At 33.3% G+C, this 24,082-nt stretch overlaps 4 protein-coding genes and 1 pseudogene across 6 annotated transcripts in view; 3 read left to right on the forward strand and 2 right to left on the reverse strand.

Annotated features, from left to right (window-relative positions):
- Positions 1-518: 518 nt before the first annotated feature.
- Positions 519-4,316, reverse strand: LOC105199989. Its single transcript, XM_011167331.3, has 4 exons — positions 3,815-4,316; positions 3,173-3,354; positions 1,164-1,532; positions 519-875 (listed from the first exon to the last, which is right to left on the reverse strand). The coding sequence occupies exons 1-4, from the start codon at positions 4,152-4,154 to the stop codon at positions 642-644; spliced, it is 1,125 nt and encodes a 374-aa protein (XP_011165633.1). The 5' UTR covers positions 4,155-4,316; the 3' UTR covers positions 519-641.
- A 2,274-nt stretch (positions 4,317-6,590) lies between these two features.
- On the forward strand, positions 6,591-9,132 carry LOC105199992 (60S ribosomal protein L15). The gene is made up of 5 exons (XM_011167339.3): positions 6,591-6,716; positions 7,096-7,276; positions 7,788-7,924; positions 8,266-8,376; positions 8,825-9,132. The coding sequence occupies exons 2-5, from the start codon at positions 7,105-7,107 to the stop codon at positions 9,017-9,019; spliced, it is 615 nt and encodes a 204-aa protein (XP_011165641.1). The 5' UTR covers positions 6,591-6,716; positions 7,096-7,104; the 3' UTR covers positions 9,020-9,132.
- Positions 9,133-9,247: 115 nt separating this feature from the next.
- The window catches only part of LOC105199998 (actin-related protein 2/3 complex subunit 3), a 36,600-nt gene continuing 21,765 nt past the window's right edge, over positions 9,248-24,082 (reverse strand). The window contains exons 1-4 of one of the 3 annotated variants that reach the window (XM_011167345.3): positions 10,954-11,411; positions 9,843-10,019; positions 9,568-9,763; positions 9,248-9,464 (exon numbers count right to left, since the gene is read on the reverse strand). In XM_011167345.3, the coding sequence (XP_011165647.1) occupies positions 9,310-9,464; positions 9,568-9,763; positions 9,843-10,019; positions 10,954-10,959 (534 nt within the window). In that variant the 5' untranslated portion in view covers positions 10,960-11,411 and the 3' untranslated portion in view covers positions 9,248-9,309. Of the gene's footprint in view, positions 9,465-9,567; positions 9,764-9,842; positions 10,020-10,778; positions 10,903-10,953; positions 11,412-24,082 lie in introns of those variants that run through there. The other 2 variants (XM_026132660.2, XM_026132659.2) reach the window with 2 other exon arrangements.
- Positions 11,352-15,077, forward strand: LOC105199997 (zinc finger protein 271). The gene is made up of 3 exons (XM_011167344.3): positions 11,352-11,554; positions 11,631-11,798; positions 11,880-15,077. Exons 1-3 carry the CDS (start codon positions 11,390-11,392, stop codon positions 14,139-14,141), a joined length of 2,595 nt encoding a protein of 864 aa, XP_011165646.1. The 5' UTR covers positions 11,352-11,389; the 3' UTR covers positions 14,142-15,077.
- On the forward strand, positions 18,310-20,843 carry LOC105199996 (annotated as a pseudogene).

Consider the following 24,082-nt stretch of genomic DNA (forward strand, 5'->3'; position numbering starts at 1 on the left):
AAGCGTCCAATATTATTTAATATTAAATAATATTCCTAAAATAATTAATTTAATAAAAAGTGCAGTTATATGTCCACATGTTGATAATATTATATGAATATTATATTGGGAATAAATAATATTATTTATTTCAATATTTTAAATTATCAAGAATATTGTAACTTTTAAATGTAATAATTATAAAGTTTATGAATATTTCATGCGTAATAATTCATATTAATATTATTTCTGAACAAAAATAATATCCGTAAAACATTTTCATAATATTCCACGGATATTAAAATAATATAAATATTATATAAAGCGGACATATAACATTAATACAATATTCCTACAATATTTAAAAAATATTGTATTCTCGGAATATTACTTTAATATTATTTTAATTTTTAATAATATTCGCATAATATTCTAGGAATATTGTAGCGCTTATAGGGATCGAGCTTTTTTGTACATACATCGAAGGTGCAAGATAGACATTATAATTTTCTTTCACATTGAGATTATTGAGATCTTTCTGCAATTGACTAAAATAAATTTATATCAAACACGTACATGGCATGATACATGGTATTAGGCACTCAAGGGACGATTGTGCATGTTGCATCACTAATCAGAAGGAACTCTCTCGCGGTTCATCATTAGACAACTACGCTTCTTCTGTTGCTCTTGCAATGGGGACTGTACACCTCTAATTTGTCCCGAGGTGTGTTCATCGCGGAATAATCGATGGGAAACGGTATGGTATTACCGCGAATCATGCAGGAGTCTGTCATGCCCAGGAAGTGCTCCCCCGGGCCGAACGGGCCGCGACCGAACAGGAAATTAGCGAACACTAATTGATACTGCGACCAGCCAAGTGGATGGTCTCCATTCTGAAACAAATTTTTTATTATCGTTATTAACAAATTTTGGATAAATTTCTTATAAAGAAGTAATAGAAATTTAATAAACAATTAAAAAAGAATCTGCAAGACTTTTTATCTCATAAATTTGTGACCTTTTTTATCTTACAAAACTGCGTTTTATTATTATTTTTCGTTTATATACATTCAATTAAGGATTTAAAAAAATATATTTAATTGACAAAAAATTCAGCTGTATCAAATTATATTTTTAATCGGTAAATCCTCACGAATCGCTATTTTAAGAAGTTAACTAACCGAAGTCATAGAGTTATATGCAATATCCAGGCATTTCTTGATCCTTTCGGTATCCAGGCCGACCACTGATCCATAAAAGGCTGCGAGTTCCTTCTTACTGATCATCCCGCTTCCCGAGCTGTTTATGGCAAGGAAAAACACTCTAGGCATAACTTTGATCCAGAATGGCACATCGTTGTAACTAGCACCGTCCGGCGGTGCGACGATCTGCGCCCACCAGGATAACCAATCGTCGAGATCGATCTTTTTGTCCGGCTGCGCGATTCCCTTCTTATCCTGAAGAATTAATCCAGCGAATCCATTTTCGATTTCCAGAAGTCTTAGATACTCCGGGCCGTTCCATGACCAATCCGCAAATCTTCTCAAACGCTTTTTAAATCAAAAACAAAATATGTATTATTTAATATTAGTTAATATTTTGGAAATAATATTTAAATAATATTAAGAAAAATATTAATTCTTTATGTAAATATTGTATTGACGTTCAATTTTATTATATGTATATATATAATTATAAGTTAAGTAAAAAGAATAAAATTTTCAATATATGTTAATTCTAATGTTAAAAGTTAAAATTCTAATTTTGGTGCCTTGTTTTAATAAATTTTTTTTAGATAGAAAAAAAATAATAAAAAAACTGAGTTTTTCAAAATTTTTGTTTTTTTATGTTTTTTTTTGTGTTTCAGAGAAAGAATATGTCATGTCATTATCCTTTACATAATGAGAATACCTCAATTTTAACAAAGTACATATAAGAGAGAGGATCATTTTATTCGATCGCCAGATATTTATATATTGGGGAAAATAAAAGTTATTCTAAGTAACACGCAAGGATAAAGTAGTTACTTTTATTTTTTTATGTCATTACTTTTACTTTTTTATAATTACGATTTGGTAAGAACGTTATAATTCTTTATAATGGTAATGATAATGCTAGGGTTGGAGAACAATCATTTTTACAAACTACTTGTCGTTATGCACTACCTACTCATTGAAAAAAGTAACTCGTTAGTTGACTCGTTACGTAACGAGTAAAGTTACAAAGTTAACGTTTTTCAATGAGTAATGCATAATGGTAACGAGTCGATTTTCAAAAGTAAGTATTTCAAGCCTGGCCTTACTATAACTATTATGAAAAATTGTAACATTATTACCAAATTATAAAAAAGAATTGCAAAAAAGTAACGAGTAACCAGTAACGGCATTACTTACTGTAACTCGTTACTTCTCATTCTTGGTGAGACATTAGTAGTGATTTAATATCTCTTAGACTGATATTCATATCGTAAATAATTTTTAATTTTTAATTGAAAGAAAAAAGTAAATGATTGAACAAATAAATTTATAATTAATTGCTTTTTTAATTAAAGATTAAATATTATTTACTATGAATACCGGTTTTTAAATAACTTTTACTTTAACACATCTAAACTGAGAAAATGGCTACCGATTAAAAGTAGGTCTTACTACTCAATAATAATTTTTTAGGTGAATTTATATACATTTACAAGTTTTCATAAATAGCGCACTGTATTACGTTTGCCGAATTTTAAAACGCAGCTGACAAGTAAAACTAGAAATGTAATATCAGGAAATTAAATTACTAATCAATTTAATAATTTTTGATTTCTAACAAATACTTTTACAACTCTTTTATCCCGAAAATTGTAAAGAATTTGTTACCAAAAATGTAATCTCGGCCAGAGTTTAAACCGGATTCTCTACATTCCGTGCGAGTATCTTAGCCAACTTTAATTTTCTTCTCTTTCTCTCTCTTCTCTTTTTCTCTGTATATATGCGTGTATGTGTGTACGCGCGCGTGTGTGTGTATAACGATCGAATAAAATGACCCGATGTTTCTAATCGAACTTAAGAATTTAGGTCTTTGGCACAGGAAACAAACACGCAACTCTCTGCGCCAGCCACAATTTCCACAACTGAATTTCTTCATTATTTTCAAAAATATTGGTAGAATAAAAAAAATACAAATTTTTGAAAGCGGATTCTACCTCGGAGAGCAGTGCAAAATCCTTCCTGTTGACATAGCCGTCTCTATCGTGATCTAAGAGGTACGTAAAAAAGTGAGAGAATTTATCACGTTGAATGGGAGCTAAGGCCTCCGAACTGCCACTTTTGTTAAGCTCAATGGCGGACAAACTGTCGTCACTTGGAAAGCGGCTCACCCAGGTGGCTATAAATCACGATAATTAATTATATAATTAATTTTAATTTAGATCATCAATGTATATTGTCGCGTAAATAATAGAAAATGTTTCGAACAATCAGGACATATTGTTTGTAAACAGATTAATCAGACAGGGAATAATAATTTAATTATTTACTAAATACTAACCGAATAAATCGACATTACTAATTAGTATTACTCATATAAATTACAGCTCTTTATACCATATTAATGGAAAAAGATACTTCAGTGTTTGTCATTATTGTCAACTTATTCTTTATAGCTTTATAAAAAAAGGAAATTAAAAAATTGACTTTTTCATCTTACTTCTATAAATTTAGCGAAAAAATCAAATTAAAAAAAAACGGATTTTATAACAAATTTCTTTTTATTTAAAAATATATAAATCAAGCAAAAAGCTTTCTCTCTCTCTCTCCCAAGAGAGAGCATTTAGAGACATACTTACTCCAGACGTGCACGCTCCAGCTGGGTTGTTCCAGTTCGGGGGCGACCACGGGTGCGATGGCGAGCTCGTCAATGTTGCTGCTGGTCGTTCTCCATCTCTTCAGAAGGTCCTTGGTTCGGTCCTTGGTACGATCGCACGCCTGCCGCCAGTTGGTGATGAATTTGCGCGGTACCTTGAGCGCGTTGTTGTCGTCCAGGCTGGTCTCTTGTTCCTGGCTGCCGAGCGAGCTGCGCTGACTCTTGTCTTGATGTTCGACGCTGCCGCCGCCGCCGCCGCTCGATGTGCCATCGTTATCCGGATAATACATCGGGTCTTTTATGCTGCCCGAGCGACTCTCCATGATGAACTACTTAGTCGGCTAGTCATGCCTAGCTGACGCTACGTATATTTCAAGGGGGGACCTCTCTCTCTCCTGAAAATAATCAATTCCACTGGCCGGAGAGGTCACCGGGTCGCTCGATATTGCGTCCGCGCCGTTTCGTCGCCGCGGAATCTTTCGCGGGGGTGCAACCAGGTGCGCGACGATGTGTAGACGCATAGATTTCTCTCAAGCAAGAATAATCTGTGTCTGACATGCGATTCTTCTTCTCTTTTTTTCCTTTTTTCATTCTCTTTAATATATGTACATATCAATTGAATGTATTTCTCACTTTATTTAAAATTATTTACTTTAATTAAAATTTATCTCTTAGCTAAGCAGTTAGGAAGAGTAGGTGTTCCATTAGAAATGCAGAGAATACACGTGATGCTTCTTGAATCATTTCGCTCTAAAAAAAAAAAAATTAAATTAAATAAGTAATAGAATGAAATGATACTTTGATAAACAAAATACCTACGCTCGAACAAAAAGTAAATTAGGAGACCATGGAGATCAGTATTATGGAATTCTTTGGAATGGATTCCAATTGGAATTATTCCGTTTTCTTTGGAAAACACAATAGAAATTTAGGGAATAATTAAATAATTCCGATCGGAATTCATTCTGAACAGTTTCATAATACCTACCCAGAATAATACAGAAAAAATTATTTTAATAAAATTAAAAAATTTTAAATGCATTTCAAAGACATTTTGATGATGTCTATGATGTAAAAAAATTGCGTATATAAAGTTACTTTTCTCAAGGTATCTAATAAATAAATAATTTGTACTCATAAATATATTTCATATCGTCTAAAAATATAGTAGTGATTTATTACACGTGACATGGGAAGATATAAAGTAAAATTATGGGCTTATGACTTATTACTCTCCATTTTATTATTTATGTATAGAAGAAAGAACGATGAAGAAAGTAGAAATAAAAATAAATTTTGATTAAAGTCTAAAAAAAAAGAAAAAAACAGAATTGTAAAAATAACTTCATATTAGAATTTAAAAAAAAAGAAGAAAGAGAAAAAACTAAAAAATTATATTGAATTTGAAATCTTATACATATACAATTATATTCCTTGAAATTTGCAAACATTTGTTATGTGAGAGTAGCTCTTTTAGCTCTTTTATTGTTTACAAAAGAGGTTAACTTGCTTTCGTGTATAAAATAATTACGAAGAAAACAGGATGGTAAATAAATTTAGATTGGTGTTTAAAGAAAGAAGAAAAAAAAGGAAACTAAAAAGGAAACTAAAATATATATACAATCATATTTTGAGAGATTTGTACACTTTAATTAAAATATTTCTCAGAATTATTCATATAATTTTTTAGAATACCTTGAGAATAATAAAAAAACTTATTTCTTATATTTCGAATCTTTCTACATTTTCATAGATATAATTATATATGTATATCTTACAAGTAAACTTTTTTTTTTAATTTTTGTATTAATTAAAATATTTTTTAGCAGGGTTGGGTGAGTTAATATCTTCTTAAAATTAAATTGAAGTTAATGGTTTATAAAGTTAATTTAGTTACGTTAAAGTTAGTTTTGAAAATAAGCTTTATTTATACAAAATTAGAATATCGTAATTTTTTAGCTTTAGAAAAAAATGTTTCAATAAACTGATTATTATTTTTCATACATGATTCTAAAATAAAGACGTTTATACCATGAACGTTTAATCAACATCAATTCGATTTGTTTATTCTCCTTAGGATTCTAACAGGGTTGTGCTATATATTTTAAAATTACGTGTACGAGTTTTTTACGTAAACAATACGTGATGTTTACACGAACCTTTTTTATGTAGATATTGTAAATAATACAAATATGTAAAATATATAAACTATTGTAAATTATATAATATATACAGAGCATTAATACAAAAAAAGTAATTATGTTTTAAAATTATTAATGTATCTAATTTTAATGTATTTGTAATAAAAATATATAATATTAAATATATAAAGAATATTAAAAATTAAAAAGTTGAAGAAAATAATATTTCAAATTTTCGTTATATTAGACATATCAGGTTCGAATCTTTTATGATCCATAGGTAATAGTTTACACAGATGACATTTTATACATAGTTTACATTGTTTATACGTAATTATTTAGATTTTATACGTAAACGTACACTTCTAGCTAGGGTTCTAGTATTGAAGCTGGATTGGAATAGTCAGATATGTTTTTGTATTTTGACGTAAATTTGAGCTTGACCCACATTCTGCGTATCAATACGGTCCCAGGTTCCGAATAACCCGCAGAAATCGTAAATCACATATATTTGTAATGTAAATATACATATATACAATATATATAACATATAGTTCATGTCTCGCCATTTTGTCATGGATATCGACGGGTGTTCGCGCACGCGATTCTCGCCCGGCGTTTCAGAGGTCTCTGATGCTGACGTGGAGAATTGTGAAGAACGCGCCATCAGCGCCAAGCGCCATGTTGTAGAGGTGGCTCCATCCATAGAGCCGGATTCCTTCTTTCTGTTCTGATTCGCGTGGGGTGAGTGATGTTCGATAGTGAAAATCTCATTTTATCACAAACATCCTAGATTTTATGGGCATCAAAACGCGAGCGTATTGTTCGCTGCGGTTTCTAATTCGAGATCCCTTCGTATTTTTCGTAGATCCTCTCGTCGACTCGTCGTACTCGCCGCAGCAAAAACGTTAACCTCGGCTTACCCGCCGCACTCGTGTTCCGATGTTTGTCTTTCTCGAACGCTCCTCGCGAAGCACCTTTGACCAATTAACGAAATAACGATTTAAACGCATACGCTCTTTTGTTAGGGAAAAAAAAGGAATTGTTTATATGAAATTTTCATCGCGTACGCGCGAGTACGCATGATGCCACCGTTTAACCTGTCTGTCCATCATGTGTTTAGGGATTCGCGATGGGTGCATATAAGTATATGCAGGAGCTCTATCGCAAGAAGCAGAGCGATGTGCTCCGCTTCTTGCTGCGCGTCAGATGCTGGCAGTACCGCCAGTTGACTAAGATGCACCGTGCCCCTAGACCGTCTAGACCAGACAAAGCTCGTCGTTTAGGCTACAAAGCTAAGCAAGGTGAGCATCGCCGCTTATTCTCCAAATAGAAAGCGTACGCGTAAAAATGTTCAATTTGATTGTTAAGAATATCTAGTTAGTGTCCAAGTTTGGTGAATAATGTTCTGGACATTTGTTTCTCAAATACCTATAGCAGAAACTTTTTCTTGATATCAATGTATATTTTTGCAATTTACAATAATGCCAAATTGCTTCTTTTTTCCTTAGATTTTAGATGTTATATATTTATAGGACATGACTATAAATTTTGTCAATAAATTTTATTTTTATATTTAGATTTGCATCAATAGGCAATTCTTTGAATTGTAAGATTTTATTGCATCTAACATTAAAACATATGTGATTTTACATGAATCTATGTGAAAATTAAATGATGATTAGGAATGCACCACTCTGACTGTGGTGAAGAGAACAATGCCCTATTATATGCTGATATATATGACAAATTATTTTTATGTGATTATATGATCGTAAACAGATAATAAACAGAATATCCAAATTTTGTGTGCAGGTTTTGTTATCTTCAGAATTCGTGTACGCCGCGGTGGACGCAAGCGTCCAGTTCCCAAGGGTGCAACCTATGGCAAGCCCAAGAGCCATGGTGTCAACCAGTTGAAGCCAACCAGAAAACTGCAGTCGGTTGCTGAGGTAAGATTGAATTAAACTTCACCCATGTGCTAAATTGTATAAAAAAAAAATCTTAGAAATCTTATATGATGAATTGTACCATGCACCACTCTTACCTTAAAATGGTGAAACAGCTGTACTTACTGAACAAATTTTTAATAGCAGAAATTATATTGTATTAATATTAAATAACATCAATCAAACAAAATGTTATATTTATATTTACAAAAATGATGATAGAAGTTTTTGCAATGAACAACATTGATTTTTTTTCTTCCTTGGATGTCTGAGAAATTGCCACCAGTTTGAAAATTATTCTTGTCTTTTACTAGGATTCTTTATTAACCATGTTTTTGTTGTAGGAGCGTGTTGGCCGCCGTTGTGGAGGATTGAGAGTGCTAAATAGTTACTGGGTAGCTCAAGACTCTTCGTATAAATACTATGAAGTTATTCTGATCGATCCTGCTCATAAGGTACTCAGAACTAATTTGTAGCTACTGTTAATTTCACTAAAAGAGAAAAAAATTGTTAACTTGACTAAATTTTTCAATTTGACTAAATTTCTTCAATTCAAGCAATGTATTTATGTATTGTAAGTTAAATATATAAATGCTTAAAGAAATTTAATTTAAATACATAAACACTTGAAGAAATTTAATCAAGATGAACAATTTAGTCAACAAATAATTTTGTCAAATTAAAAATTCTTTTTCAACGTTAAAAAAAATTTATTTTGTTACTATTCTATCTATCTATATACATATTGATATATTTTTCTCATTTGATATGATGATAATTTTTATTACCAATGAATGATCCATGATTATTTTTATCTTCCTTGGATGTCTGAACACGAAATATCAAGAATCATTTTTTAGAGTATTTGCTGTGCACTTTTACATTTTCTGCTTTTATTTTCAGGCAATTCGTAATGATCCTAAGGTAAATTGGATATGCAATGCGGTTCACAAGCACCGTGAGCTTCGTGGCAAGACCTCTGCTGGAAGAAGTTCTCGCGGATTAGGTAAAGGGCATCGTTATTCGCAAACGATCGGTGGCTCGCGCCGGGCAGCCTGGAAGAGACGAAACACGCTGTCTCTCCGCAGAAAACGATAATTATTTTATTTGTAATCTTAATGCAAGATACATCATTTTATTGCTTACGCTGTATCAATATCGTGGCGTATCCTGTAAAAAAAATAAACATCTCTTTCCTAAAAATTGTAAAATTTGGGTATTTCTTTGGTTTCCCGTTCTGCCACAGATGCAATCTCGTGAAAACTTTATCAAGTATTTGCAATGTAATAAATGAAAATATAATGAAACAGATAGAAGATATGTAAATAGCTTTTTTTAACCGGTTTATTTTTCAATTATGCACATTAAAACAATATCAAGGAGATAACTCATTGTCCGGGACCAGATAGCGATTTGTCCATAAATTTCTTTTTTGCGAAACAGAGCCACCACTTGCTCGGCTTCCCATCCTCGCCGTATACTTTTTCAACGATTCTAACAGCTGTTTCCTGCCTGATTTGATAAAGATACTGTCTCATGAGATCTAAAATTTAAAGCGACGTTATATTATCTGGAAATATATGCGCGATATTTTTTGATTAATTACTGTTAACTTTCAAACTATGTTCCGTGAGTTTGTTACTTACCAGCTTCGGCGGGACTACTCGGTTTGGCGTATACAGAATTCAAGGGAAAGCCAGGATCACCAGGGATATCAAATTTGGAGATAGCGAGGGAGAACATTTCGTTCATGGCTTGTGGTTGGGTTGCGCATTTTTGTAGCTTTTTCAAACACTCGGTAATAAAAAGGGTAATGTAGATTAAAACTCTGTCTGCCTCACTCTGGAACAAAAACACATTTTGATGCACCTATGAAGTTACATATTGTCTGGTGATAAAGTTTAGTCTTTAAATATTCTACCTTAATTTCGTACGTCCTAAAGAATACATTTGCCTTAAAGAAATACAATGCCTCATCAATAATGTCCTGTTCCTTGTTGTTGAAAGGAGGCGCGGGGCCTCTGAATGTGGTTTTCAGTGGCAGCAGTGCCATGTTTCCAATGGTACCATGGCTCTTGGTGAAACTTGAGTGATACGCCTAAAACATTTAAACAATACATAAGCAAGTATGTCAGGATTGAGCTGACAAGTAAGATATAAATAATCTATATTACGTATATATAATGTAAACTATCTCAGGTAGCAAGCTGATGTTATTTGTCATTATTTAAACATCAAAATAATGTCTTTGACGACATTTTGATATCAAAATGATGACAAATAATGTCAGCTTGCTACCTGGAACGTTTATATGCCATATATATATATATATATATATATATATATGTATGTGTGTAAACAATCTATGGATTATAGAAGATTCAGATTTTATCAGAAACAGTAAAAATTATTGTTTTATATTTAAAAATTGTAAAACTTATCCAAGAACTTGCCAGTCTTCAGGAGAGTAATAATCTTATAACCAAAGTTATTTAAACTTAAGTAAACATAACGTAAACAATTTAAATAATCTAAGTAATCTTGAAATTTATGGCACAACCCTTCTTACAAATGGGCTGGATAATGCATTAAGATGACTTGTTTTCAAAATGATTATCCCAACAAATACATTAAAATGATTTTAGCAAAAGTCCCATTAAAATTTTGCCAAAATACCACGGTGATACATTCAAATGACAATAAAGTTGTTTTTGAATTAGAAAATATCTGATCACATGAGATAAAGAAATGAATGACTAATCCAGTTGTTGATAAGCCTTACAATACACTCGCTCTACGTTATTGTTTTACGTGCGAAGACCTTTCACGCTATTTAAGTTATATGTCGTGTACGCACAAATTTTTAATTCGTGAATGTTTTAATAGAGTCATAAAAGTAGTAAACGAGAATCCAAGCTAAGAAAGAAGTGTGACTCTGCTCTTTGGTTATGTTAAACGGGTGACGCCCTGGTGTCGCCGCGTTTACTCTGAAACATCGCTCGCCCACTTTAATGCGAGATGCAATGACTTACAGGCATAATGACGGTGGAATAACAGCGTCCTAACACTAACTATCGGGATGGACAGGCACGTCGGCTACAACATGTCTCGAAACGTCAAACTGTCGAGCCGAGCAAACCACAGCGAACAGTCTAGTTCCAACGAGCGACAGCAGACCGCGCTGAAAAAGCTACCGCGTCCAGGGAGTCCAGGGATATATCAGGGAAAAGAAAAGAAGCAGCGGTAGCCAGCGGTAGCGACGACCAGCGACGACGCGTGTGTTTGTGGTGCGTTCGTGTGCGATTGTGGTGGCCAGAGTTGCGGAGCCCTCGACGATGACGTCGCGTCAAGGATTGCTGAGTTCGTGAAAACGTTAACGGACGTCTTGGTACGCTCGCGTTCCCTCGGAAACGACGACGACGGAGAGGAGAGAAATTCGTTTGAAGTACACGTCGTCGTTTGGTCTCCATGCAGATCGACAGCACGATGTTGAAGCGGGCGAAGCCGGACACCAGCCTCTGTCGCGTCTGCCTGACCGTGGATCATAACAACCAGTGCATCTTTAGCAGTAACTGGGACGATCCGGAGGGCCCATCCGGGTCCGAGAAGTTGCAGCTATGTTGTGGCGTGGAGGTTTGTTTTTTTACTTGCCTACTTTTTGTTTACTACGCGCGCAGGTGATCACGAGACTGTCTCTTTTCTTATCCAGGTCCTGGAGGATGACGGCCTGCCCACTAGCATCTGTCTCGATTGCATTGTAAAAATTAATGTCGCCTATGAATTGAGGAAACAGTGTCAGAAGGCGGATATAGAACTCAGAAAGCTGTATGGGAAAGCCTTGAGGACAAATGTTGCTGGCAGCTTTGTCACTAAAAAAGTATCTTTGTTTCTATACGAGTAAAGCATTTATTTCAATATTGTTCAGGCTGTCAAACATATCTTTTTTTTTACATTGCAGGATCAGTACTGTCAAACGGAGCAATCTTTTGGATGCAGTCTTTTTGATACAACCAATTTGGAGAACAATGCGGAGTTAAATGTGAGTAACGAAGTTAACATGGACAAAAATACTGTGTATTCAAATATCACAAGGGAAGAACAAATATCAGATGCCTTCGAGCAAACCAAGCAGGATGTCCTGATAGATACTGAAACAGATTTAGATTGTGGTAGTATATACAAACAAGTGGAACATGATAAGATAGTTAAAAAGGATATTTATAGAACGAGAAGATTAGCTATGTTTAAAAGAGTCACGTCTATAGAAAATTTGCGGAATCACAAAGAAAGGCAGCGACGGTATATCAAGAAGACCGCGAATGTCAAACGCGATGCTAGCGACAGTGAATATCAAACGAAGGCGAGAAATGCCTGCGGCAGGACGGACAGGGCAACCGAGCTCGAATTACAATACAAATGTCAGAAATGTGATAGATTTTATTCCAGTAAAAAATCTTTGGATAGACACGCGTTGACCCATAATGATAAAGAGTTCAAATGCGACAGCTGTGATAAGCAATTTTTCTGTCTGGATAAATTGCACAAACACGTTAATTTGCACAGAGTGAAGGAGAAGCCGAAACCAGTGATATGTAAGATTTGTAACAAAAGCTTCAGGAAGATTGACACCATGGTCAGGCATCTGAACACTCATAAGAAGGCATATCCCAAGGACGTTTTCTCTATCTTGAAAGAGATACGGGATAGAAGAAAACTAGAAAACAATCCAGAATCTCTTGAAACGTCATTCACGATTGACGAGGACGAGGAAGTGGCGCATGACGGACGGCCACATAGTGAAAACGACGGTACGACGAGGGAGCTGAGAAAACGTAACAATACGAGAGTGGAACAGCAAGATTCGGATTTGATGAATAGCGATTCGAGCGATGATAAAAGCGAGTCTCTCGACGACACGTCGCTTTTCCGTTGCAAGCATTGCAGCAAGAGTTATCGTACAGAGAGATCGCTTCAACGTCATCTGTTGGTACACGACGAGAGGAAATACGTCTGCAACGTCTGCAATATGAAGTTTTTCCGTCAGGACAGGCTCAAGAGCCACATGGATCGATACGGCCACGACGAAACCAAAGTGTGCCCGGAGCCGCAGAAACCGCCTGACGACAAGTCGGCCATCAAGCTAATAAACATTTGGATAAGGGAGGAATTGGATTCCGATAACGAGGGCAAGGGCTTTCCGTGCACGATCTGCGGGAAGTCGTACGACACGAAGAAGTCTTTGTTGAAGCATCAAATGAACGCGCATGGCGGACAAGACGAATGTTGCGCGAGCTGCGGCACCGCGTGTAACTGCGCGTATAAGGATCAGGAGAAATGCAACGAGAAGTCGAAGCCGTATACTTGCGAGGAGTGCAACAAGTCGTTCGAGAAGGAGATCAAGCTGCACAAGCATCTACGAATTCACGAACGTGCCAAGGAGCAGCACGACGCGAACTTTAAGCGTTTTCTGTGCCACATATGCAGTAAGACGTTCCGGCAGAACACTGGCCTTATGTTCCACATGAGAACGCACACGGGCTACAAGCCGCACGTGTGCAAGTACTGCGGCCGTGGCTTCACGTCCAACTCGAATTGCATCAATCACGAAAGAACTCACACGGGCGATCGGCCGTTTGTCTGTCAGTACTGTAGCGCTGCATTCGCTAAATCGTGCACCCTCAAGGCTCACATCACCACGCACACCGGCGAGGCGAATTATCACTGCAAGACCTGTGGCAAGTCGTTCCGTCGGTTGAAGTATTTGAAAGAGCACAGATTTACGCACACGGGAGAGAAGCCGTACGCATGTAAGATCTGTGGCACTGCGTATAGCCATTCTGGTAGTCTTTTTGTACACGAGAAGAAATGCAAGGCGCAGTACAGTAATTATCAGCCGGGGATTGTGCAAAATGCGCAACAACAACAGGTTTCCTACAGTCAATCCCCTCAGACTACTGGCGGCATTTCCGTGGCATCCACTTCTTCGGTTGTAGCGCCTATCATCACTACGCTACCTCAGGCTCACCTAAACGTCATTAACAGCACTATGAATGTACAAGCGAACAAAGGTTACATGGACAACGTTCCGCGAATGAATACGCATGCAGCGACTAACGCAACTACGGTCGTCTCGTCGAGTCTACACTCGAATGTCGATATCTCCGAAATGAGTTCCGTCGTCAGGAACTTCTCTATCATTGGACAAATGTTTCACACTTAGGCAAGCGTAAAGCGAAACACGCAACAAGGCTACTGTGATAAATATTCTTTTTTTTTTAACAATACTTGTCAAGACATACATTTACACTTCGAATATGGCATATATTGTTTTCTTTTACAATAATCAATAAGTATATATGTTTTGTATTGTACATCACTATATGGGAAGATGGGTATAGCATGTATATTTATATCGTACGATTATTAGAAATTTTTATTATACAGAATTTTTATAGGGCAGTATTCTTATTGATCTGTATAGCTGTTATTCGGAAATATTTGATAACATGTTACATTTTAATTATCCAATTGTTATTTCTGTATATATGATCATATAATCTTTATGCAGATAATTTTCGTCTATCGAATTGTGCAAAATTTTGTTAGTTACTTATGTTTTGTTCTGTATTGAAAACACAGGACCATAAAAAATTGATTGAGAATTAACCCGATATATTTCGAAAAGAGCTCAACATTGCATTTTAAAAATATTGGATCTTTTACCGCAGACATCATCGAATTTTTAGTAGTGTGCCTTCTTTTAAGGATAAGCGTCATAAGGTAATATCTTTTACGACTAATTTTAATATGTGAAAAAGTTATTTTTTACGTATTAAACCCGCATTGATATTTTTATTATATGTAACGGTTTGCTCGGAGCCTAAATGCAATTATGTTATTCTATGTCATCTGCATTGTAAAAAGATGCGTTTTTCTTGGGGGGGGATTCCAACCTTATTCTCTTTTATTCCTTGTGGAGTTGAATTTAATGTGTGAAACATTTAAAAAATCTTACTAGTTTTATTTGATTTGTAAAAATCAAATTTTTTTATGATCCTGTGTAATTTTTATAAATTTCATGACATACATATATTCAGCAAGATCTGATTCGTGTATACGATATGATTAAATAAATAAATTTTGCATCCATACAATTCATTCTATTCTTTCGAATTATATTAAACTATGTAAAACTTCGTATTTTTTTATTAATTCCCTCATTAAGTGTTCGATCACATATTTGTAATGTATATGCTGGCTTTTTACCGATTATTTACTTATAATATTTACTTATATTTTGATAAAAAATTTCCATAAAAGAAACGATTTTAAATATTACATATATTTACAAAAATTAACGAGCGAGAGTCTTTTTAGCTTTGGTTCGTCTTCGTTAATCCAAGTTATATTTAATTTGAAATATCGAAAACATGATAATTGTGAAAAATATGGGTGATAATGGCTTTTGAATGATATCTACGTTTGCACGAAATTACGAATGGATATTTTCAGAGTTTTGTCTCTTCTTCAACGATCATAATATAGTCTATCAGCATCGATATTTATGATACGAACTATTTGATGATGAATAGTTTCAAATAATGCAAAAGACCTCATCAGAATAACATCCGAAAGATGTTTAAAGAATAGATAAGACACGTTTGAAAATTTGCAACATCTTTCTGATACTTTTATAATATTTATTTTAATTCTATCTTCCGGATAAATTTTGCTTCTGTTTCTCTAAGGTTTTCCTGTGGAGCTCGAAAGTGAGTCACGGTAAATTGGGATGTAAACGAGAAGTGAGGAAAGAAAAAGCTAAGTTAATAGCCGATTTTGCTGTTGGCTATTGTTACAGTGTAATAAACCATTTTTTGTATAGAATTCATCAAATTATAAGCAGAACTCTTCTTATTTTGTTCTTATTGCTTCACTATAAGCTATTTTAAGACTAAATATTGTGTCAAACATATCGCATACAAAAATGTACACACTGACTGACTAATTAGAAGCTAGCAAACTAGTGGTTTTTGTGAAAAGGGGCGGAGGGATTAAATGAATATTTTTTTTATACGATGAACCAATAGTAACAAATTTGATTTAGGAAATACTTCAGAATAATCGCGGTATTCGGAATTCGTATCAGTGTCGCATTACAGTGAAATCAATACTAACCGAGAATAATCAGAGAGAGAAACGCGTCAATGATGATATGTTTTATCAATATTGGAACCATGTATTTTATAAAGAATAAATCGCAATATAAGAAGGAATCACATGTCATTTAGAAAGTTCGAGAACTGTGTAATCACGCTAATTAAACGTGCTTTTTTTTATAGAGTATTTTAAACAGAAATCACACATTAAATTTCTACAGATCATACAGCATTTAAGCATGAAAATTGGGAAAGAATTTATATTATACTTATACCTAGAAACTTACAATATTTCCAATCATCCATTCAGTTTGATAACAGAAGATAAGAATATATGACTTATAAATTGCACTTATATCTTCATAGATAAAGGGTTACTGTGTGTAGCTGTACAAGACAATTCTATTTTTAGTAAATGATATTTATTTATACTTTTGTCGAACTATTTTAAATTTCAACAATAATTTTAACAGATTTAGAACAACTTCAATTGTTACTTATAATTTGATTCAATATGATAATGCTTAAAGATTGGTTTCATAATTCAGTTTAAATTTTAATTCGTTTAAATTTAAATAAAGCAAAAATAAAAATAAAAGTTATTATATAATATATTCATAGAATTATATGATGTGATGCATGACGAAAAGATTAACCAGCATTTTTTTCAGCATTATTTCTTCTTACAAGCTGACTTATTACCCTACAGGATTGGCCAAGCCAATTCGCTTACTGCTGTGCAATTGTGATATCGAATTTGAGAATAAAACGTTTCAGAGAAAAGGAAAGATCTCATATACCCCTTCAAGAGTGCGTAATGTTACTTTATACGTACACATACGTGCTTTTATCATTTAGTGAAAGCAACGTGAATGCGATATAATTATATCGTGAGAGTAACGTGAGCCATGACCGATTGTTATCTGGTAAATTTTTTGATAATACATAAAACCGGACAAGAATTTCTCAATTCTCATGTTGACGTAATAATGAATGTAAACGTCAATACGATCTAATGATCGCCACATAGAAGTATATGAATATGAAAGAACTTTGCAAAATAAGTTCCAAGGATAAATATAAAGACCTCATAGATGGATTCTCTTTGGTATAAATGTATATATTGGTATTATATATGTATACATATGCATATATTAGTACATAAAAACTACAAGAAAAAGTATTTTCCCGAACATTAAAGGCTGATCTATTGCTTGCATTTACATGATCACATATACGTGTGCTTTGCAAATGACAATTAAAGTATAGTAAAATAATAAATAAAACGCTGCGTAATGTCGAAAACCGTGAATTGAGCCTATCAAAATGGATGTGCGTTTTATTCCATAGAAATAATAATTTTGAGAAAGCAAATTGTACAGTACAACTCTTGATTTTTGCAAGCTATCACTTTTTTATCGCCTGCTCATACAAGAGCTGTGCTTTTTAAGTTTCAACGGACAATGAAGCGGTATTTTGTTGATGAATCATGATTGCACGTTGCATTTTTACACGGAGCGAACTAATAAATAGGACATACGCTGCAACATCTTGGTATTTCGTAGTGAATTCGTTATCAGGTTGGATCATCTATCCGAAAGAGTCACTGTCACATTTCCGTATTTTTTTGTCGAACTTTTTTCGTTACAATACAATCGCAATCTCGCCCATCTCGTCGCTTAATTCGTAAGTTATTGATCAGTAAATTTTTTCTCAGAGTTTTGTGTAACAGCAATTGCAAAATGATTTCGAGAAAAATGCATTTAAAGTTTGATAACATGTTTAAAGCAACATAAAAAATTCAATCTCCATCTTCAATTAGATATTCCTCGTTTCTATAAACATCTTTTCTGTTCTTCATAGTGAAACTATGAAGAACTGAAATTGTTTAGATCTTCACCAATTGCACAGCAAGGAATCTCGAAGGCTACGCGCTAATACTTCCTACACGATTCCAACTTAAACGCGTTTTGTACAGTCGCTCACTTTGATTGTAAATAACTTTCTTTACGGTCAAAATCTGACAAAAACCTTTTAAGATCTTATTTTACACTTTAATATAATGTATCGATCTATGTACCAATTCAATTTTTTGAAAATTCTAAATCGATCTTAATCTTCAATTACTGATTTGAGAAAAAAGATGACAGTTTGCTATTTGTTGGTAGTGTGAAGCTGACTGGATTTTTAGTCCAGTGATCCGATAACAGAGATGCCACCAAATATTTCAAGTGCAGAGACCAAAATATTGACGGAGAACGATTTTCAAAAGGACGAATCTTCCGCTACGCAAAAAGAGAATGAATGTTTTGCTACGCAAAGCAGAAGTAAAATCTATACAAAAACGGAAAGTTGGTTTAAGACAGAACTGAAGTGGTTTAACATCATATTTATTAGTTTTTTTCATTTATACTTCATATATGGTTGTTTGACTTTCAACTTTCGAAAATTGGAAGACAACCGCATGGTGTGAGTATTCTTTAGAAAATTTGTCTGGTACTGTATTCTTCCTTAATTAAGTATAATTAAGTTCTTATGAGCATAATATTACTATTTATGAACACATAATAAACATTAAAATGCTTTAATCTTTTCTGTTTTAAGTACTTTTCATGTACCAATTTGGAGGATTTGGCATCACAGGCGGTGCTCATCGTTTGTGGTCCCATCGATCTTACAAAGCAAAATGGCCTCTTAGAATTATACTTCTCGTTTCCTATTGCGCGGGGGGCTTGGTAGATGAATGTTTATAATCGCCGTGTGAAAGAATTTTTTTATAGTTGTTCTTTTTCCAGAATAGTCCCTACGACTGGGTGCGAGATCATTATTTGCACCACAAGTATGTGGGTACAGACGCGGATCCGCACAATAGTAGCCGAGGATTCTTTTTCTCTCATGTTGGTTGGCTGATGATGAAAAAACATCCAGAGGTGATTCAAAAAGGTCGTCTGGTCAATATGAGCAATGTACTGACTGATCCTATCTTCGTATTCGGCACCAAGTAAGTTCAGGCAAAGATGGTTCATTACGCGGTATAGAGGAGAAGGTGATATGTATATCCATCATTCCAATATCTTCAGCAATCTTTTATAAAAAATTTTTGTATGCAGATTCTTTTGCAGCGACAACATAATATTGTGAAAATTGCATATCTTGTAAATAGTTTATATCATTTCGCAGATATTTTCCCATACTTAAATTTATATTTACTTTCCTGCTTCCGGTGATGATACCTGTGTACGAATGGAATGAGACTTGGTACAGGCCTTTGTATCGCAAGCTATTATTCGTTATGTCGTTCTTTTAAATGCCACATGGACCGTTAATAGTGCAGCTCATTTGTGGGGTTCAAAGCCATTCAATAAGTAAGCAGGTTATCAAGGTTACAGTAATTGGTAGAAGTAGAAGTAGAATAAAAGGCATAATCACCAATAAAGAATTATAACGGTCACGTTGGATCAAAATTAATGACCCCAAATGACTTTAAATGATTGTCACGCCCAAATTATTAATTGTTTTAAGTTATAAGTTACTGAACATTCTTCAAATATTATAGTATAAAATGTGAACCAACTTCATGTTATGTTAAATTTTAATTCAAACAAAGCAAAAAAATTGCTGAACTAAAAGAAACGTAAAAAATAACTTTTTTACTTTAAAAAATTGTAACTTTTTGGATTTATAACGTTTTTTTTCAAAATATTTGTAGGGTATATTCATCAGATAGCATTAAAAAAAAATCAGTGTCATCATGCATGTTTTAAACAAAGATATTTATTTTGATGTATAAAGAGAGTAATTTTCGAGAAAGAAAGATTATATAACAAATTCTGAGGAAGAAGTTTATTTTTTTATTCATAGAACTATCGAAAAATATTGTGAAAAACATTTATATAGGATAAAGTTGTTGGTCGAGCAACGCGTAATAATTCGATTCTGTAAATTATAAGACATCTATAGGAAATATATACGTAATACGTATAAAATAATACTTTCACTTTTCTGAAAAAATAAAAATAAAAAGTTTGCAACAATTTCACTCTGAAGTAATGATCGCACTGGAATCAATATGCCCCCCCCCCCCACCGCTTAAGAGGTCTGCTTGACAGTTGTCAAAAATACATTGATGCATATCGGGCAAGGCCTGATCTAAATATAGTCACGTAGAGGGAAGTTAGGACTATCGACAGATGATGACAGAAGTTCAATATTTAAAATAATAATATCCAAAAAATTCACCTGAAACTTTTATCGGGGTCATACAGACCCTTGTGACCGTTAAAGATTAATAGAAAAAAATTTTAGAGCTTTTGCTGTTCTGTATCGCCGAAAAATAATTTTGTCTCATTTATTTTAATTACAGGCACATCAATCCGACGGAGAACCGATTCGTCAGTTGTGTGGCGGGAGGTGAAGGATGGCACAATTATCATCATGTCTTTCCATGGGACTATAAAGCTTCGGAGTTAATTTATTCCCATTACTCTACCACAGTTTTGATCAATTTTTTCGCGAAAATCGGATGGGCGTACGATCTCAAAGAAGCATCACACGAGTTTGTCAAGACCATCGCGATAAATATGGTGACGGAAGTCATTATTTGTGGGGTGCTGTGCCGTATCTAGATAGTAAAATTAATTAATAAAAATTATAAAAATGACGTACAATTTATGTACGATAGACATGTATGATAGATTCAGAGATTATTGAAAATATAAATACAGGAGAAGGAAGGAGATGGTAAATATCATTTTGTTTTTCTAAAATTTTTTTAAACTTTATAAATATTAACGCAACACAATTTTTATTAATATTAGTTTATTAATCATAGAGTTCTACTAATCACTCTATAAGTAGAAGTTCATTGGGCATATAGAACGAACGTAATTTACAATAATTTATTGAAAAAAGAAAAAAAGAATGTGTATGTGGGATCTCGGTAAACGAAAATGGATTTAAATGGATTGAAAGTAATCTATTTTAATTAATTTGAATACATTTTGGATTAAGAAATCGCAATTATGTCGTCTAAATTCCATTTTATGGATTAAAATAGATTGCATGGTCTGTATAACTTTTTTGAATTGAAAAAATAGGAATTCTGTTTCCAACTCATGGATTCAAGGAATCTTTGAACTTTAATTGGATTAAAATAAATTCAAAAAATCAAAATTTTGGATTCGGCAAGACTCGGAAGATTCGGTAACAGTATTGATAAATTATAGATGTTTATAACAATTGTAATAAGAAGTTAACGTGTTATAAATCAATACGATTTTTAAAAAGTAACAAATCTTTATGTAAAAAATTCTTCTAAACCTTTTTTCCGCGTGATAATAAACAAACAACTTGACAACACTGTTCGGTACCGTACTCTACGTTAGCATCTCGATTAATTTATAGTTCGCACTTTGAATTTCCAAAAAAAAAGAAGAATTATTGGATAGAATATCCTAGCGACTAAAATTTTTTTACGTTTCTTGTTAATACAAACTCGCTTCGCTCAGACTGACGCGAGACGCGATCGCGCCTCTTGATCATACAAATTTTTATACGAGTTAGAAGATAGGATTGATTATACTTGGTCTTCTAAAAAAGTCATAAGTATACGTTATAAACAACATTAAATAATTTATTGTACTGTGAAAAATCACAAACACATCTTTTTGCGTTCTGATAGTAAAGGTCATCATACGTAAAAAAAAGGTTTAGTTTTTTGTTTAATTATGCTGGTATTAAATATTTGGATGAACGTTTCGATGAGAAAGACTGATTAAAAACTCAAACTGATGTATATCGGATTAAGATTCCTAAGTCTGCGTTGATAGCCGTTGTAATAAAGAAAGAATTATAGGCGTGAAAAATGATGTCTTGTATACCATTTCGTTAATATGCGCTTCAATGTAAAAATGTGGCTTGTCTCGTGTTTATCAAATTTGTAAAAATAGCCCGCGAGAAAAGTTATCTTTGAATTTTATACGTAAAAGCATATTTTTCATTTCTTTCAACAGCTGTTCGTGTGTTTTCCTGCACGAATAGGCAGGAGAAAAGGCACTTGACGTTCCTTTTACTGTTTTGCCTTCACGACTATTGCCTTTGCGACTATTTACTGACTGTAAGAAAACAAAAGGATAGTTGAGACCCATTTTTACAAATGTTTTACAGCGATCTCATTATTTTGTTTTATTCAAACTCTCGTTATTTATAATGTGCAGCACGCAAGAAACTTTTACGTGTTTTTTTGTTTATCACGATTTTACTGTGGCTGCGACGATTCAGGAGCCAGTGTATGTATAGTACATGTATTTTTTAAAAATATTAAAAAACCGTATAACTGTGAATCATGTAAGTAGACCCAGACGTATTAATACTAATATTAATTAATATTAATAATAAACCGTATAATTGTGACAAATCAATCTAGATATATTAATATAGGTCTAATAAAAAAACACATACATGTACTACACATACACGTTTGTTGTGCTATAATAAAAAACGACAATAAATAAAATTAAGAAAAGAAAGTTTTTTTCATCATGTAAAAAAAAATTAGGTGTAAACATATTAATAATTTTGTCGTGAAATTAATCCGGCTTGGTTCTTTTTTAAATCTAATTTATAGTTGGTATTGTTGACGAATCAACAACAAAACAATGATTTTTATCTTCTTTTTTTTGAAACGCCAATTAATCTTCCGTTGTAACACATTCATAGTTTGTTCGCGTCGCATGCTCCAACACTTCTACTTACTTCAACGCGTTCCATTTGCCACAATTAGGAATATGTCGGAATATGCGACATGAACAAATCCAAAATATTTTAATGCAGGGATTATGCTATACGTTGTGATACTTAACGCGGTACGCCCTTTCGTTGCAACTTTCTTATAAACAAATAAGATATAAATGTTATTTATTTTGATAATAGTATTTTCTTTCTTATTATGTTTTGCAATATTTTGCACAAGAAAATCGATTATTATGCAAATATAATGCTTTAATGAAAAATTGTATTTGTATTGCATTGCTTCAATATAATATATTTATGCTTTCACGATGATCCGTTAAGTTTCCGTTCTTTGCATTCTTTTAATTTTTACTTTTATTTATTATTTTTATCAAATTGATATCGAGAATTTTATCATTTGACTATGCATGACTACGGTTATTTATTCGCTTTGCGTTCCAATAATGGAAGAGCCCTCTGCTATTTTGATAGACAATCAGGTGGCTGATTTCCGAATTCATACAATTTTGGGCATCAACTCACACTCGGCGAAAGAATGGACGTAAATCGCAGCTTAATGAAGTACTATATAATGTTGCGTATTTTCTGGCTTTCTTCATATGGTTTTGCCGATATTTTTTTATTAATTATCTCTTCTTTATATGTCATTACGCTGAAGATGGCACAAAACGTACGTAATGTTATAATACACATGGATGTACAAAATATGTAAAAAATTATAAATATATATGCGCAAAAGTTTTAAATATATTTGCTGTTATTATTCGCACTTAGCTCTTATTTGTCGTGATTTTTATTGTTCGCTTTTTAAATTACATATTAATGTAAGGAAATCATCTCTGTCATTCAACTAATTAATTGTCATCCAATTTGAGAGACAAATCCTTCAGTATCATAAAGTTATATAAAAAGCAGCAAAACGTCCTATTAAATTTTACAAAAGAAAAGGAAGATTGATCTGAGAAAAAAATTAGAATTCATATTGTCTAAGATTTGAAAATGATATTTAATTTTAATGCGTGTAATTATTAACAATCAAGAAGTTTTAAATGTATACATATGTTCAGATTTATATACATACATATGAAATATATAGCTACTGTACACAAAATATGTATATAGTAAAGACTTTTTGACAAATTAGAACGTCTTGTTATTATACTGTATCCTTCAGACAATGTTTTTACTTATTTCCATCTCTCTAGTAAAATTTTTTTGAAAAATGTGTTGCATCAGAGACGACAAAGTGGGATTG

This window comes from Solenopsis invicta, chromosome 5 (genome assembly GCF_016802725.1).
Source record: "Solenopsis invicta isolate M01_SB chromosome 5, UNIL_Sinv_3.0, whole genome shotgun sequence".
NCBI lineage: Eukaryota > Metazoa > Arthropoda > Insecta > Hymenoptera > Formicidae > Solenopsis > Solenopsis invicta.